Raw genomic sequence first — 17831 nt, forward strand, 5'->3', positions numbered from 1 at the left:
TGTAGCACATCGTAATTATTTCTAAAAACAGGGAATGCGATAGACAACGGAACTTTGATTTATAAAGAACCAACAAGGTTTTCAACAAATTAAACTAGATACTGTTGTTTAATGCAGACCTGAGAAAGTATGGGAAATACACGAAGATGTTGAGTACATCTGAAGCCATACTAAGGTAGTCACATGGAGGAAGAGGAGACAATGTAGTTGTGGATTATTTAAAAAAAAATTTTTTTTAATGTTTATTTATTTTTGAGATAGAGACACAGCATGAGCAGGGAAGGGGCAGAGAGAGAGGGAGACACAGAATGTGAAGCAGGCTCCAGGCTCTGAGCTGTCAGCACAGAGCCCGACGCGGGGCTCGAACTCACGAACTGTGAGATCATGACCTGAGCTGAAATCGGACGCTCAATCGACTGAGCCACCCAGGTGCCCCAATTGTGGATTATTTTAAAAAGAAAATCAGAGATAGGAATTTGAAGTTACACTTTTGAGAGATGGGAGAATTTGTGGAATATTGTGAACCTTCCTTTTTAAAAATTATTTATTTATTTATTTATTTATTTATTTTTAATTTAAATTCAAGTTAACGTACAGTGTTGTCATGGCTTTAGGACTAGAACCCTAGTAATTCATCTCTTGCATATGACACCCAGTCCTCATCCCAACAAGTGCCCTTCTTGATGCCCATCACCCATTTAACCTATTCCCTACCTGCTTCCCCTCAACAATCCTCAGTTCATTCTCTGTATTTAAGAGTCTCTATGGTTTACCTCCCTCTGTGTTTTTATCTTACTTTTCCTACCCTTCCCCTTTGTTCATCTGTTGTCTTTATCAAATAACACATGAGTAAAATCATATATCTTTCTCTGACTTATTTTGCTTAGTATAATACCCTCTGTTTATATCCATGTAGTTGCACATGGCAAGATTACATTCTTTTTTCATCACTGAGTAGTATTCCATTGTGTATGTATACCACATCGTCTTTATCCATTCATCAGTTGATGGACATTGGGTTCTTTCCATAATTTGACAATTGTTGATAGTGCTGCCGTAAACATTGGGGTGCATGTGCCCCTTCGAATCAGCATTTTTGTACCCTCTTGAACCTTCCTTTTTATAATTTTTATATCCACTTAGTGCTTTGAGGCAATAAAAGGAAATTCTTTTATATAAGCAAAGATTTTTAAAGAATTTTTAATTTGCTGTTAGAAAACCACATTATTACTGAAGCAATTTCTGTTGGTATCTTAGCTTTCTGGAGTCATTGTTTTAAAAAATGTAACACTTTTTTTCCTAAAAGTTTTATGTACATTCATATATACACACACATACACATTTATACACATACACACACACATTTATACACATTCATATATATATATATTTAAATGATAGGACCATTATTGTGGTTTTGGAAGATAATTTAGTAACTGAGAACTTACTTAATAATTGTACTTTTAAATCTCTGAATTTCACATTTGAAATCATTTCTCGACATAGTATTAACACATGGTGATTTTGGAGTTTCATGATCTAACTTTCAAGTTTTATATAATCAAAATAAAAAGTGCATTGAAGATCCAAAAGTCCTATACGTGATGAATATTGAGATGGCCATGACAAGCAGATAATAGGTTTCTTGTTAATTATATTTGGGAAACAGAATAATTACGTTACTCATGGGAATTCACAATGTGTGTGAGTGTAATTTACTGTCCATATATTTCCTCTTTAAGGAGTCTGAGTCGTGAATCTTTATCTCCTCTCTGTTCCTTCTAAGCTATGGAAGCAGTAATGTAAATCTAGCTAGAAGCCTTTCAGTTCCATCATGGAAATTATGGTTATAATTGGCCTGGAAAACTGACTTTCTTTTTGAAAAATTTCTAGGTGGCTTTTTCATCTTTAAATCTGTTGCTGCAAACACAAGCTCTTCTGTCTTCTATTAATTACCTGACAACCATTATCCCATCAGATGACCAAAGAAGTGATACCAAAGAAGTACAAATTTCAGCTGAAAAGCAACAAAAAAATTCAGGTGTGCAGAAAGGTATGAAAAACACTTATTGTTAACAAGCATATTAGAATTCTAGAGGTAAATGGGAATCGTAGAGATCACTTCTATGCTTTTCTTCAAACAAAATTATATGTGAGTAACTGCTGTGTAAGGCAAATGTAACTAATACTGGTGCTTTAAAAAAATACCTGTTTTTCTTCTTATTTTGGTGGTAGTGGTGAATGCTGTAGGTAGATAATAGGGAAGAAGACCTGTATTTACACTGAACTTTTCCTCCCTTCTCAGTGGCTCCTGAATGAGCGCCACAAAGGGTTAGTCTTCCCTTCCCATTTTACAAATAAGGTAGTAAGACCCAGAGACTTGGGGGTAACAGTACAGGGATAGCATGTAGTTGGTTAAGAGCCCAGATTTTAAATCAGAAACAACTCAGTTCAAAATCCTGCCTCTGCTACTTAAATTATATGACCATAGGCACATTATTTAATTTCTCTGAGTTTCAGTGTCCTTATTTATTTTATGTGTTTTTTTCTTGCTTGTGCATTATGAAAGTAACATCTCAGTATGAGAAATACAAACTGTACAGAAGATGTAAAGCAAAAAGAGTATTTGAAATCTTTAAGAGCTTGAGAATTTTATAATTTTTTAAAACAGAAATATGTTAATACACTTAATACAATACTTAATACACTTAATACACTTAATACAATCAAGAAACCTTAATAGAGTTTGAATTACTCGAATCCCATGTGATAGAATGCTTTGTTTTATTTTTAGTGATTGTATCCTCTAAAGACAGGGACATTATTGACTTCAGACTATTTGCCAAGTTGAATGCTTTCTGTGTCATTGTTTGTGATGAGAAGAACAATATTGCTGAAATCAAGATTCAAGGTAAAAGTTCACGTACTATTAAGAATTTTTTAAAAGAGAAGCTTTTTTTAATGGTAAAGAGTATACAAATGGAGGGCTCTGAGGTGTGAAAACTGGATAATTTTTTTATGACATAATTGAATTGTATATTTTCTTAGCTCTTTGGGATGTAGATCTTGGTTAGAATCTGACCATCAAATTGAACAATACTGGTGTTTTGAATCTCTCGGAGTTGTCTCAGAGGTGAAAAGGGATCCTAATGTCCATGTAGAGATGCTATCAGTGGGCTGGGATGTGGGTCCGATTTTCAGGTCAAGGTCTATGAATATGCTTTATCTTGGTACAAGTGCAAAAGAACCTTATGATGAAGAGAAAGCCTATCTATGAGCCCATTATGTTCTTTTAGGCAAAAGCTGCTGAAACTGATAGGACTCTGTTTTTACCAGCTCACTATGATCTGATAACGGTAAAGAATGTTTAATGAAATTCTTGAATAACTTAAAAATGAAAAAAATTAGTTTTTTTCTTTGGCCTGTCCAAGCTGACAATTACCTTTAGTCTACATTTGATTCATGAAACTTATAGCTTCCATATGAATGACTGGATATAAGATCTAAAAGATTTCCTAAAATCCCAAGATAATCTGTTTGCTCTAGGTGTAGTTTTTTTCAGAAGGTTGAAACTTCAGATAATTGATTTATAATGAATGTATTGGTTTCATTGTTTATAACACTGAAAATGTATAACATTGCAACTAACTAATTTATCAGTTGGGAGTTCAAGCATAGTTAATTAAAAAAAAAAATCACCCCAGGGGCACCTGGGTGTCTCAGTCGGTTAAGCGACCAACTTCAGCTCAGGTCATGATCTCACAGTTCGTGAGTTTGAGCCCCGCGTCAGGCTCTGTGCTGACAGCTCAGAGGTCTTGAGGTCTTCTTATGGTAGGTCTTTAGAAATTATAATAATATAATTTTTTTTTCCAGGCCTTGATTCTTCTCTTTGTCTTCAGTCAAGAAAACAGTCACTGTTTGCCAGACTGGAAAATATTATTGTCACAGATGTTGATCCTAAGACAGTTCATAAAAAAGTAGGTGTAGTAAATAGATAGCTAATATGTTTTGATAATTGAGTATGAGATTTTATTTTTAAATATATTTTAAGAAATATTAATGAAATATATTTTGATACACAAATGTTTGTTTCTCTAATGATTATAAATATAAGCCCATTTACTTATTTATTTATTTATTTATTTATAGTCTCAACCGAGTTAACATACAGTGTAGTCTTGGGTTTAGGAGTAGAATCCAGTCATTCGTCACTTACATATAATACCCAGTGCTCATCCCAACAAATACCCTGCAAATATAAGCCCTTTTTTAAATGAGACTTTGTCATTACCCTCTTGAACAGAATACAATACATTCTAATCTCTGCTTTTCAGGCTGTGTCAATAATGGGAAATGAAGTTTTTCATTTTAACTTGGATTTGTATCCTGATGCCACTGAGGGAGATTCCTATACTGACATGTCCAAAGTGGATGGTGTGGTATCGCTGAATGTTGGCTGTATTCAGATTGTTTATCTTCATAAATTCCTCATGTCATTTCTGGTAAAAGTCACTATTTATATGTTGATTTTCATCTTAGAAATACTTAAGTCTGATAGCTATGATTTCAGATCTTATAAATTTTGGATTTTAGGATGTACGTTGTTTTGATTATAGATGGTATTTATATATTAAGATAGAGGTTAAAACCTCTCTTTAACAGTTGAAATCTGAGTCATTTAATTTGTCTAGAACTGGAATTATTTTTGCTAGAACATAAATTTTACTTGAAACCAAATTTTCAAGTAAAAAAATACTAAAAATATCCCCCCCCCCGCCCCCGCCCCACTCTGTTCTTCAGCCATACAACATTAGCCCTTATCAGGTGGCTCATAAATATGGATGGATGATCAGTGATTTTTTCCTAATTCTAGATAAATGAGACTCAATTGAAAGTTATGTATAGGAAATAAATAGCACAGAAATAAAGAAGATGGTGTTATTAATGATGTGCTTGTCCTCTGTTTTTCTCCTTTTATACTTGGTGTCCACAGAACTTCCTCAACAATTTCCAGACAGCCAAAGAGGCTCTGAGTGCCGCCACTGTTCAGGCTGCAGAAAAGGCTGCCAGAAGTGTGAAAGATCTTGCCCAGAGGAGTTTTCGTGTTTCTCTCAATATTGATCTGAAAGCACCAGTTATAGTCATCCCACAGTCTTCTGTTTCCACTAATGCAGTGGTGGTAGATCTTGGGCTCATCAGAGTTCAAAACCAGTTTAGTCTGGTGTCTGGGGAAGACTATTTAAACCCTCCAGTAATTGATAGAATGGATGTGCAGCTAACAGAGCTTAAGCTTTCTAGGTATATTCTCTTTGAATAATTATGGATTGAAGTGTTATTTAATGTTTTCCATGAATTTTGTGGCCATTGAAATTCGTACCCAACATGCTTCGGTTGCACAGAATACTTTACTTTTTAAAAAGGTTTTTAATATTTATTTATTTTTGAGAGAGTGGGAGAGAGACAGAGTGCAAGTGGGTGAGGGGCAGAGAGAAGGGGAGACACAGAATCCGAAGCAGGCTCCAGGTTCCGAGTGTCAGCAAAGAGCCCGACGTGGGGCTTGAACCCACAAACCGAGAGATCATGACCTGAGCTGAAGTTGGAAGCTCAGTTGACTGAGCCACCCAGGCGCCCCCAGAATACTTTAATTTTTAATCAACTTTTTATTTTGAAAATTCCACAGTTACAGAAAAATTCCAAAAATATTACCATGATGATACCAATATTATCCTTTACCTGGGTTTACCAGTTGTTTACATTTGCTTTAACTATGTATGTCTGCATATTATTATTTAAAACATGTTTAAAAAATTTGTTTAATGTTTATTTTTGAGAGAGTGGGAGAGAGAGAGAGAGAGAGAGAGATGGACGGACAGAGTGCAAGCGGGGGAGGGGCAGAGAGAGAGGGAGACACAGAATCTGAAGCTGACAGCTCTGAGCTGTTAGCACAGAGCTTGATGCGGGACTTGAACCCATGAACCATGAAATCATGACTTGAGCCAAAGTCTGCCGCTTAGCAGACTGAGCTACCCAGGCGCCCCTAAAACCTCTTTTTAATTTAATTTTTAAGTTGAGATAAAATTGACATATTGTCTTGCTTTCAGGTATATAACATGATTCAGTATTTGTGTATATTGTGAAATGATGATCACAATAAGTCTAACGTTTGTCACCACACATACTTAGAATTTTTTTTCTTGTGATGAGAACTTTTAAGATCTACTTTCTTAACCACTTTCAAATATACAATACAGTATTTTTAACTAGTCACCTTGCTATACATTACGTTCCCAGGACTGACTTACTTTATAATGGGAAGTTAAAACATTTTTTGCTGAACCATGAGTATAGAATTTGCTCTTAACCCCTTGCTCTAAATGCTTTAGCATGTGTCCCCTAAGAACAAGGACACACATCCTTTTACATAATGCAGTTTTCAAATTCTGGAAATTTAACACGGATACAGCAATAACATCTAATATGGAGTCAGTATTCAAATTTTACTAGTTGTTCCAATAATGTCCATTATAGTAACTTTTCCCCTCGATGAAGGGTCACATATGGATGGCATTTAATTGTATCCTGTACTACTGAGGGGGATTTCTATATTACTAGTACTTACTTGCTCTGGAATAATTCTTTAGTCTTTCTTAGTGTTTCATGATGAGACAGTTTTGAAGAGTACAATCTAGTTGTTTCTTGGAATGTCTTTTAATTTGGTTTTGTCTGAGTGATTCTTCATGATTTAATTGAACTTATGTATTTTTGGCAAAATACTGCATACATAATGATGTATCTGTAGAGCTCCCACCAGATGACCCATGAAAATCTATATATAATACATTTTAAAATAATTTCTACCCTATCCAAGGAGATTTAATTACCTTAATAAAAAAGGAAAATTACAAGGCAAGTCCAGAAAATAATCCTGGAGAAGAGCTTTATCAAACTCTTCAGAAAATGCTAATTGTTCATCTTGCCATTTTTTTCTTTAATCTCTGTATCAGTGCATATATTAGTCTTTGTACAACTATATTTGATGACTACTCCATGTATTCAATATCATGAATATCTTTTTAAAATTTAATCCATGTGTGACCTAATGTTTGAAGAAAAAGGTTTTCTTAATGGGTCATTGTATATCATGTATTTTACTCTTTCCCTAAAGTGAATTATAGATTGAGATTAGAAAAAACTAGCATGGGTTCAAATCACTATTGAGAGCAGTGACTTTTGATTTGAATGTCTTTTTAATGATAGGTTGCATTTCCCTCCTGTGTTTATGCATATATATCAGTTATATTTTTCATTAGGACAGTGATCCAGCCAGGCATCTCCCATCCTGATGTTCAGCTCTTACACCCAATTAACTTGGAATTTTTTGTAAACCGGAATCTAGCTGCATCTTGGTATCACAAAGTACCTGTTGTAGAAATTAAAGGACACCTTGAATCAATGAATGTAAGTATGTGAGTGAAAAATACTTGTTATTGAAATTTTAGACTCTGAAGACTTTCTTAGGATAAATCAATAAGATATGTGAAATTTTTGAGTGGTTGGTGTAAGAACAATTTCAATGAGATGTCCAAAAATATGTTCATTATTTAGCAGAATTTAATCTTCAGTTAAGTGTTATTGTGTGTGTGTGTGTGTGTGTATACAAAAAAATATATATATATATTTATACACATACACATATATACATATATGTATACACATATATACATATATATACACCATATATGTATATATATATATGATATACATTATTAGTTTGGGGTATATAACATAGTAATTCAACATTTATTTACATTGCAGAAATAGTCACTACAATAAGTATAGTTCTCATCTGTCACTTTACAAAGTTAATATAGTATTATTGACTGTATTTTCCATACTGTACATTGTATCTCCATGACTCACTTATATTATAACTACAAGTTTGAATTTATTAATCCCTTACACCGATTTCACATCCCTAATCCCCCTTCCCATCTGGGAACCACCAATCTGCTCTCTGTTTCTATGAGCCTGGTTTTTAGTTTTGTTCTGTTTGGCTTCTTAGAGTCTACGTATCAGTAAAATCATGCTGTGTTTGTCTTTCTCTGACTTATATCATTTAGTGTAAGTGTTTTTGTTTTCTTTGGATAGATAAGCAGTAGGGGATAAGCAGTAGCTAATCATATGTTAGCTCTATATATTTTTAGGAACCTCCATACTATTTTCCATAGTGGCTAGTTTATATTCCTACCAGTAGGGCCCAAGGGTTCCCTTTTTTCCACATCCTTGCCAATATTAGTTATTTCTAGTCTTTTGGGTAATACCCATTCTGAGAGGTGTGAAGTGATACCTCACTGTGATTTTGATTTGCATTTCCCTGGTGATTAGTGATGTTGAGCATCTTTTCATGTGCTTGTTGGTCATTTCTGTGTCTTCACTGGAAGAATGTCTATTCATATCTTCTTCCTGTTTTTTAACCAGATTGTTTTTTTGTTACTGGGTTCTATGAGTTCTGTATATATTTTGATATTAAATGCTTATCAGTTATAGGATTTGCAAATATCTTTTTCCATTCAGTAGTTTGCTTTTTCATTAAATTTTTTTTAATATTTTATTTATTTTTTATTTATTTTTTTTTTAATTTTTTTTTCAACGTTTTTATTTATTTTTGGGACAGAGAGAGACAGAGCATGAACGGGGGAGGGGCAGAGAGAGAGGGAGACACAGAATCGGAAACAGGCTCCAGGCTCCGAGCCATCAGCCCAGAGCCTGACGCGGGGCTCGAACTCACGGACCGCAAGATCGTGACCTGGCTGAAGTCGGACGCTTAACCGACTGCGCCACCCAGGCGCCCCTATTTTATTTATTTTTGAGAGAGAGAGAGTGACAGAGTACAAGCTGGGCAGGGGCAGAGAGAGAGGGAGACACAGAGGCTGAAGCAGGCTCTAGGCTCTGAGCTGTCAGCACAGAGCCTGACGCAGGGCTCAAACCCACGAACCGTGAGATCATGACCTGAGTCAAAGTTGGATGTTTAACTGACTGAGCCACCCAGACGCCCCACTTTTTCATTTTAATGATTTTTTTTTTTCTATGCAGAAGCTTTTTAGTTGATATAGTTCCATTTGTTTATTTTTCCTTCTGTTGTCCTGGCTTTTAGAGTCAGATCTACGGAAATGCCTTTAAGACTGGTGTTAAGGAGCTTAATGCCTATGGGTTTTTTTTTAGGAGCCTTATGGTTTTGGATCTCATATTCAAGACTTTCATCCATTTTGAGTTCATTTTTGTATATAATGCAAGATAGTGGTTGAGTTTCATTCTTTTACCTGTAGCTGTCCAGTTTTCCCAGCACCATTTATTGAAGAGGCTGTCCTTTCTCCATTGTATATTCTTGCATCTTTTTTGTAATATTAGTTGATCATATATGCATGGGCTTATTGCTGGTTTATGATTTATGTGTCTGGTTTTACGTCCAATATCATACTGTTTTGATTACTATAGCTTTGTAGTATAGTTTGAAAGCAGGGATCATGACACCTTTGGCGTTGCTCTTTCTTTTTTTTTTTTTTCAATATATGAAATTTATTGTCAAATTGGTTTCCATACAACACCCAGTGCTCATCCCAAAAGGTGCCCTCCTCAATACCCATCACCCACTCTCCCCTCCCTCCCACCCCCCATCAACCCTCAGTTTGTTCTCAGTTTTTAAGAGTCTCTTATGCTTTGCTCTTTCTTAAGATTGTTACGGCTATTTGGGATCTTTTGTGTTCCCATAGAAATTTTAGAATTATTTGTTCTAGACCTCTGAAAAATGCCATTGGAATTTAGGTAGGGATTGCATTGAATCTGTAGACTGCTTTGAGTAGTAATGTTAATTATTCCAATTCATGGGCATCAAATATCTTTCTATTTATTTGTGTCTCCTTCAATTTGTTTTATCAGTGGACAAGTATTTTGTTCTTTTTGATGTGATTGTAAATAGGATTGTTTCCTTGATTTGGCTTTCTGATGATATGTTATTGTAGGGAAACACAACAGATTTTTTTGTACATTAATTTTGTATCCTGAAGCTTTACTGAATTCATGTATTATTTCTAACAATTTTTTGGTAGAATCTTTAGAGTTTTCTGTATATAGTATCATGTCATCTGCAAATAGTGTGACCGTTTTACTTCTTCCTTTTCAATTTGGATTACTTTTATTTCTTTCTCTTGCCTAAATGCTATGGCTGGGACTTCCAGTATTATGTTGAATAGAAGTGGAGACTGTGAGCATCCTTGTCTTGTGTCTGATTTGGAGAAAAAGCTTTTAGCTTTTTACCAATGAGTATGATATTACATGCAGGTCTGTCCTATATGATCTTTATTATGTTGAAGTATGTTTCCTGTGTATCTGGTTTGTGAGCTTTTATCATAAATGGATGTTGAATTTTGTCAAATGCTTTTTTCTGCATCTGTTGAGATGATTGTGATTTTTATCCATCATTTTCTTAATGTGATATATGATGTTGATTGATTTGTGGATGTTGAACCATCCTTGCATCCCTGGAATATATTCCACTTAAACATGGTTTATGAGCCTTTAATGTATTGTTGAATTTGGTTTGCTAATATTTTGTTAGGGATTTGTATCTATGTTCATCAGGGATATTGCTTGTAATTTTTTTATTAATTTTTATAGTGTACTTTTCTGGTTTTGGTATTAGGGTAATGCTGCCCTTGTGAAATGAGTTTGGAAGTGTTCCTTCCTTTTTCATTTCTTGGAATAATTCAAGAAAGATGGGTACTAATTCTTCTTTAAATGTTTGGTAGAATTAACCTGTGAAGCCATCTGGCCATGGGCTTTTGGTTTTGGGGGAGTTTTTAAGTTATTGATTCATTTTCATTACTTGTAGTCAGTGTATTCAAATTTTCTATTTCTTTGTGATTCATTCTTCAAAGGTTGTGTATTTCTAGGAATTGTTCCATTTCTTCTAGATTGCCTGATTTGATGGCCTGTAATTATTTATAGTAGTCTCTTATGAACCTTTGTATTTCTATTGTGTCAGTTATAGCTTCTCTTTCACTGCTAGTTTATTTGGACCCTGTCTTTTTTTCTTGATATGTCTGGATAGAGTTTTATCACTTTTGTTTATCTTTTCAAAAAACAATATTTTAGTCTCATTGATCGTTTTTTTTTTTTAATGTTTATTTATTTTTGAGACAGAGAGAGACACAGCATGAGCGGGGGAGAGGCAAAGAGAGAGGGATACACAGAATCAGAAGCAGGCTCCAGGCTCTGAGCTGTCAGCACAGAGCCCGACGTGTGGCTCGAACTTGTCAACTGTGAGATCATGACCTGAGCCAAAGTTGGATGCTCAACCTACTGAGCCACCCAGGCACCCCTCATTGATCTTTTTAATTCATTGTTTAAGTCTCTGTTTCATTTATTTACTTTCTGATTTTTATCATTCCCATTTTCTACTCACTTTGGATTTTGATTGTTCTTTTTCTCGTTCCTTTAGGTATACAGTTAAGGTGTTTATTTAAGATTTCTCTTGTTTCTTGAGGTAGGCTTGTATTGTTATGAGCTTCCCTCGTAGAATTGATTTTGCTGCATTCTTTAGATTTTGGTATGTTGTATTTCTGTTTTCGCTTGTCTCTGGGTATTTTGTTTTTGTTTCTCCTTTGATTTTTTGATGACCCATTGGTTTTTCAGTAGCATGTTATTTAATCTTCACATTTCTATGGTTTTTTCTAGTTTTCTTATAATTATTTCTAGTTTTGTATCATTGTGGTTGGAAAAGATGCTTGATATGATTTCAGTCTCCTTTTTTTTTTTAAGTTTATTTATTTATTTTGAGAGAGAGAGAGTGTGAGCAGGGGAGGGGCAGAGAGAGAGTGAGGGAGAAAGAATCCCAAGCAGGGATTCCCATACCATCAGCACAGAGCCTGATGCGGGGCTTGAACTCATGAACTTTGAGATCATGATCACATGCTTAATAGCTGAGCCACCCACGTGCCCCTGATTTCAATCTTCTTAAATTTTTTGAGAGTTGTTTTTTTTGACCTAATATGTCATCTATGCTGGAGAATGTTCCATGGTCACTGGAGAAGAATGTGCATTCTTTTGCTTTTGGGTGGAATGTTCTGTATGTATCTGTTAAGTCCATCAGATCTAATGTGTTAAGAGCAGTGTTTCCTTGTTGATTTTTTTGTCTATCCATTGATATCAGTCGGGTGTTAAAGTCTCCTACTATTACTGTATTACTGTCAACTTTTTCTTTTAGGTCTGTTAATATTTGCTATCTATATTTAGGTGCTCTTATGTTGGGTGCATATATATTTATAAACATCCTACCTTGCTTTATTGATCCTTTTATCATTATATAATTGTCTTTTTTGTCTTTTATTACAGTTTTGTTAAGGTCAATTTTGTATGATATAACTATTCCAGTGTTCTTTTCGTTTCCATTTGCATGAAACATCTTTTTCCATCCCTTCACTTTCTTTCTGTGTGTCCTTACTTCAGAAGTGAGTCTCTTCTAGGTCTTGTTTTTTTATCCATTCAGCTACCCTGTCTTTTAAATGGAGAATTTAGTCCATGAATTTAAAGAAATTATTGATAGATAGATATATACTTTATTGCTTTTTTATTAATTGTTTTCAGGTTGTTTTGTAGTTTCTGTGTTCCTTCATTTCCTTCTCAATTCCTTTGTATTAGATGACTTTCTTTCATGTTATGTCTAGATTCCTTTATTTTGCGTATTTACTATATGTTTTTGCTTTGTGCTTACTGTGAGGTTTACATACCCTATCCTTTATATGTAAGAGTCTATTTTAAATAGATAACCACTTACTTTGAACGTATCCAAAACTCTACATTCCCCCCCAAACAGAATTTATGTTTTTGATGTCACCTTTTACATCTTTTTTTATGTATCTTTTAAGTAATTATTGTAGTTTCAGTTAATTTTACTACTTTTGTTTTTTGAAATTTTTAGTAGTTTTATAAGTGATTAATCCACTACCTCTACTATATGTTTACCTTTTCCAATGAGATTTTTACTCTCATATGTTTTCTTTTTATTAGTCCCCTTTTTATTCATCTTAAAGAAGGCTTTTTAGTATTCTCATAAAGCTGGTTTAATGGTTATGAACTCCTTTAGTTTTTGCTTGTTTGAAAAACACTTTCCCCTTCTATTTGAATGATAATCTTGCTGGGTAGAGTATTCTGGGTTGGAAAATTTTTTTAGTACTTTGAATATGTCATGCTACTCCCTTCTGGCTAGTAAAGTTTCTTCTGAGAAATCTGCCAATAGCTTTATGAGGTTTCCCTTGAATGTAGCAAGTTGTTTTTGTCTTGCTGCTTTTAAGATTTTTTCTTTAATTTTGACATTTTAATTATAATAAGCCTTGGTGTAGTGCTCCTTGTTTTCATCCTTTTTGGTAATTTTCATGCCTCCTCGACCTGGATGTCTGTTTCCTTCTCGAGGTTAGGGAAGTTTTCAGGCATTATTTCTTCAAAATGTTGTCTGCCACTTTCCTCTCTCTTCTCTTCTAAGACCTCTGTAATTTTAATGTTCTTCTGTTTCTCTTTGTCCCTTAAGATACCTTCATTTAAAAAAAATTTTTAATGTTGTTTTTGCTCTGTCTTGGTAAGTTCTATTGCTTTATTTTCCTGCTCACCAATCTGTTCTCCTTCATCCAGTCTGCTGTAGAACCCCTCCAGTGTATTTTTCATTTCAGTTATCGTATCTTTAGTTCTCTGGCTTCTGTTTGTACTGTCTTATATTTTATATCTCCTTGTTGAAATCCTCACTGTGCTCATCCATTCTTTTCCTGAATTTCAGTGAGTATCTTTATGATCATAACTTTAATTCTTTATCAGGTAGATTGCTTAACTCCATATCATTAAGATATTTTTCTCAGGTTTTGTCTTATTCTCTTGTTTGAAAATATTTGTTTCCTCATTTTATTTGATTTTCTGTGTTTCTTTCTATTTGGTGAAACAGGCAGTCTTTTTAGTCTTGAATGGGTAACCTTGTTTAGGTGATGATTCTTCTTGTTCAACCTTGTCCTAGCTTATGGTTGTCTTCTGAACCTTTGTGGTTGTCTAACACACCTGATTTAGTATTGGTATGCCCCCATTGTTGAGGGTGTGCCAAGATCTGTCAGTGATACAAAGGGAGGAATATTATTCAACACCTAGTTTAGGCTGATTAGAAGCCAGACCCTCAGGCAACTGCTTTTAAAGTATGCAAATGTATATAGTCCTATGGGACTGCAATCATAATCCCTGCTCAGGGCTCTAGGAGATCTGAGCACCAGCTGCAGAAATTGGCGTATTGTATTGGTGTGTAAATGAATGTATGAACTCCTTTCTCACAAGTCTTGTTTAGGTGTAATGAGGCCAACGGGGATGTGCAAGGATGGTGTCTCCCTGCTTTTGTACCCTGAAAGCACCTTCTTAGTCTCTAGATATGTGGGAAACTTTAATCCTGTCCCTCAGGCTGATACTCAAGGCTGAGTAAATAGGCCTTTGTCATAGGAAGACTGAGGTTGTGCTTCAGTCGGCTGTCTGTGCAGTGCCCTGGGGGTGTTGACCTGCCAAGAACTGTCTTTCTGCTTGTTATGGTCCTCTGGAGCTCTGGAACACCAACTCTCTTGGCTAGCAGGGCCAGCGCATCAAGGGATGTTCTCTTTCTGGATTGCACATGGCTGCTGGCTTTAGGAAGACAGTTGGTGAGTGTAGGAGGCAGAGCAGACTCACTGGCTTCAGAAAGGCAGTGGGAAAATGTCCTGACCGTGTGTGCCCATGGACTTCAACAGTGAAATAGGCTAGTGTCTTGTGTGTCTGTGTACCAACTTTAGGCTGGGAGTGGGAAAATGCCAGGATCACTCACTAGTTCCAGCCATGGGTGTGTTGCAACTGCCTGTGCTTGCGAATGTGAGCCAGGGAGTGGGAGAACTCCACCACAGTTCTGCTCTCTGGTCCAGCCAGGATGCAAGGGAGCACTGCAATTGCCAGTGCCCTGCAGCCTCAGCAAGTGCCTTGACTGTTCCCCCGCTCATCCCAGCAAGGCTCTGGGAGAGTGCCATATCCGGACTCCCCTGTCTCTGCTAGTAGGCTATGTGGAAAGTGCAACAGTGGTAGCTGCCAGCATGTCAGCCTCCCAGGAGTGTTTCAGATGTCCCTTGCTCCTTCAGCCAGTGTACCCAGATCAGCAAGTGAATTCCCCTCATGTGTAGTCTAGGTGTTTTTCAAACTGCCAGTTTTTTCACTGGATCTTGGGGCAAGCCCTTTAAGAGGGGAATCTCAGTTTCCTACAGCACTTTGGGGCCTCTGGAGGTCAGCACTGTTGGTTTTCTAAGCCAGACCTTCTGGGGGCTCCTCTCTCTAGTGCAGTTCCCAGAGGCAGAGGTGGCCCATGGGGAGTACCAACTCATCACTCCTCCAAGAGAAGCATCTCTGGTGAGATCCCTCCCTGTTGTGTGACACCACACTGGGGGTATATTTTTTTGTGAGATGTGTCTCTGTCTTTCCAGCTCATTTCAGTATGGTCCTTTTATCTTTTGTTTTGAAGAGCAGTTTACCAGGTTTTAGGTCTTTCTCAGAGGGAAATAATCCATATGTAGCTTAGATTTGGTGTGTACATACATGGGAGGTGAGTTCAGGATCTTCCTATGTCACCATCTTGGTCTCCCTCTTCATTACTTAGTTTTTAAATTTGCTATATGTTGCAGGGAGTATGACTGGAGTCGCAAAAGATGAGTCCGCAAAGTGCAGTTAAGTGAAGGTCCTCATGCTCCGGTGGGAATGAGGCCCTGACTCCAGAATGAAGCTTCTTTTTATTAGGATAATTGCTAAAGACTAGGTGCATAAAGTCAGCTCAGCAAGGGTGTTAATCAATCTAATGGTTTAGCTTTTCAAGGTTAATTTTGAGTTAATTGGTTTCTATAACACTAGGAAGGGTCAGGTATTAAGGAGCATCCAGCCTCAGACAATGTTAATGGCTCTAGGCGTTCCTTACCAGCCACAGCTGTGTTCAGCTGTGTAAACATGTCCTAAGGCCTTGCACCTTTTCCAGCCCTTCCCTTTTGAAGCCTTTTCCTTTGATGCTTCTCTCCTGCATCTCCCACAGCTGTATACGTACACATTAGCAAAGATCTGTGTGTAAGTTATTTATTAGTATAGTATATCTCATTCTATATGTTATATACACATACTTTTAATTTCAGGGGTATCTGAGTACCCTTATAGCATTGAGAGAAATGATTATTTTTTTGTATGGAAGATAGCCTTTTTATTTCATTGGAGTTGTTAATTTTAAAAAAGTACAATTTTTGTTTTTTCTGAATTTGTCATTTTTTAAAATTATTTTTTAATTTTTTTTTACATTTATTTATTTTTGAGAGACAGAGAGAGGCAGAGCACAAGTGGGGGTGAGGCAGAGGGAGAATGAGACGCTGAATCTGAAGCAGGCTCCAGGCTCCGAGCTGTCAGCACAGAGCCCGATGAAGGGCTCGAACTCATAAACTGTGAGATCATGACCTGAGCTGAAGTCGGATGACTGAGCCACCCAGGCGTCCCTGAGTTTGTCATTTTTTTTAAATGATCTGATTTCTTTAATCATTATTATTTTTCACTAAAGATTATATAAGTTAAGTAGTGTAACTAATCCTGATAAATCACATTTTTTCCTCCAAACGTTTTATTACCATTGAAAATAAAAGTATTTAAATGAAATAAGTAGTGGAATAATTGAATGGGTAGTGAAGATCTAATTTTCAGTCACTGTGAAGGTTATTCTGTCCTTCATGTTTTATAAATAGTAATTTATTTCTATATTAAAATTGTCTTATTTTAAAATGAAGTACCTTTATCTTTTCTTTTAATGATATTTCACAGGTTAATCTAAATCAAGAAGATCTTAACCTTTTATTTAGAATACTAGCAGAAAATCTTGGTGAGGCTACTGAAGACTTAAATAAAATGAAGCCAAGAGAACAAAAGACAGGTAAGAGACTGACAGAAGGTGGCATAATACACGTATCTCCTTATTTTACACTTTAGCACGGGAGTCAAACCATAAAAATGACATAAATATATATGTACACATTGTGATTTGTATTACCATGAAAAGAAAGAAGATATTTATTTGTTGAATACATATTGAATAAGACCATAGTTAGAGATGATGGACTGTCATTTAGTTATCCCAATAGTCAGTTACCAATTCAGAACTTTTTCTAAGTTGTGTAAGTTATGAGGAAGCCATAAAAAGTATTTCTTTTTTTAAAATTTTTTTAACATTTATTTATTTTTTAGAGACGGAGAGAGACAGAGCATGGGCTAGGGATGAGCAGAGAAAGGGAGACATAGAATATGAAGCAGCTCTGGGCTCTGAGCTGTTAGCACAGTGCCAGAGGCAGGGCTCAAACCCACAAACCGGAGATCATGACCCGAGTCAAAGTCCGATATTTAACTAACTGAGCCATCCATGCACCCCATAAAAAGCACTGCAAATCTGGTGGATTCCTGGAATAATTTTTGAATTTGCATGTATACAAAAAAAATTCGAAGTTTGCAGTAGGCTATGGTAGCATACTTAATCTTATTTTCTTAAGTTTATTTCTTTATTTTGAGAGAGAGAGAGAGTGAAGGAGGGGCTGAGAGAGAGAATCCTAAGCAGGCTCTGTGCGCTGTCAGCACAGAGCCTGATGCAGGGCTCAATCCCATGAACTATGAGATTATTACCTGAGCTGAAATCAAAAGTCAGATGCTCAACTGACTGAGCCAGCCAGGGGTCCCCGATTTTTAAGTGAGGTTTTGTAGTAAAATATCTTTAAGAATTA

The 17831-nt window shown here is 35.9% G+C and overlaps 1 protein-coding gene across 1 annotated transcript in view; it reads left to right on the top strand.

The window, feature by feature from the left end:
- VPS13C (vacuolar protein sorting 13 homolog C) overlaps positions 1–17831 on the top strand; it is a 199444-nt gene that overhangs the window by 88178 nt on the left and 93435 nt on the right. Inside the window, exons 29-35 of the mRNA XM_047075025.1 lie at positions 1894–2053; positions 2795–2911; positions 3874–3977; positions 4335–4502; positions 4994–5298; positions 7311–7458; positions 16885–16993. Coding sequence (XP_046930981.1) covers positions 1894–2053; positions 2795–2911; positions 3874–3977; positions 4335–4502; positions 4994–5298; positions 7311–7458; positions 16885–16993 — 1111 coding nt within the window. The remainder of the gene's footprint in view (positions 1–1893; positions 2054–2794; positions 2912–3873; positions 3978–4334; positions 4503–4993; positions 5299–7310; positions 7459–16884; positions 16994–17831) is intronic.

Source organism: Lynx rufus, unplaced genomic scaffold, assembly GCF_022079265.1.
Source record: "Lynx rufus isolate CCGP_SWC_20201006 ecotype Redwood Valley unplaced genomic scaffold, mLynRuf1.p SCAF_13, whole genome shotgun sequence".
Taxonomy (NCBI): domain Eukaryota; kingdom Metazoa; phylum Chordata; class Mammalia; order Carnivora; family Felidae; genus Lynx; species Lynx rufus.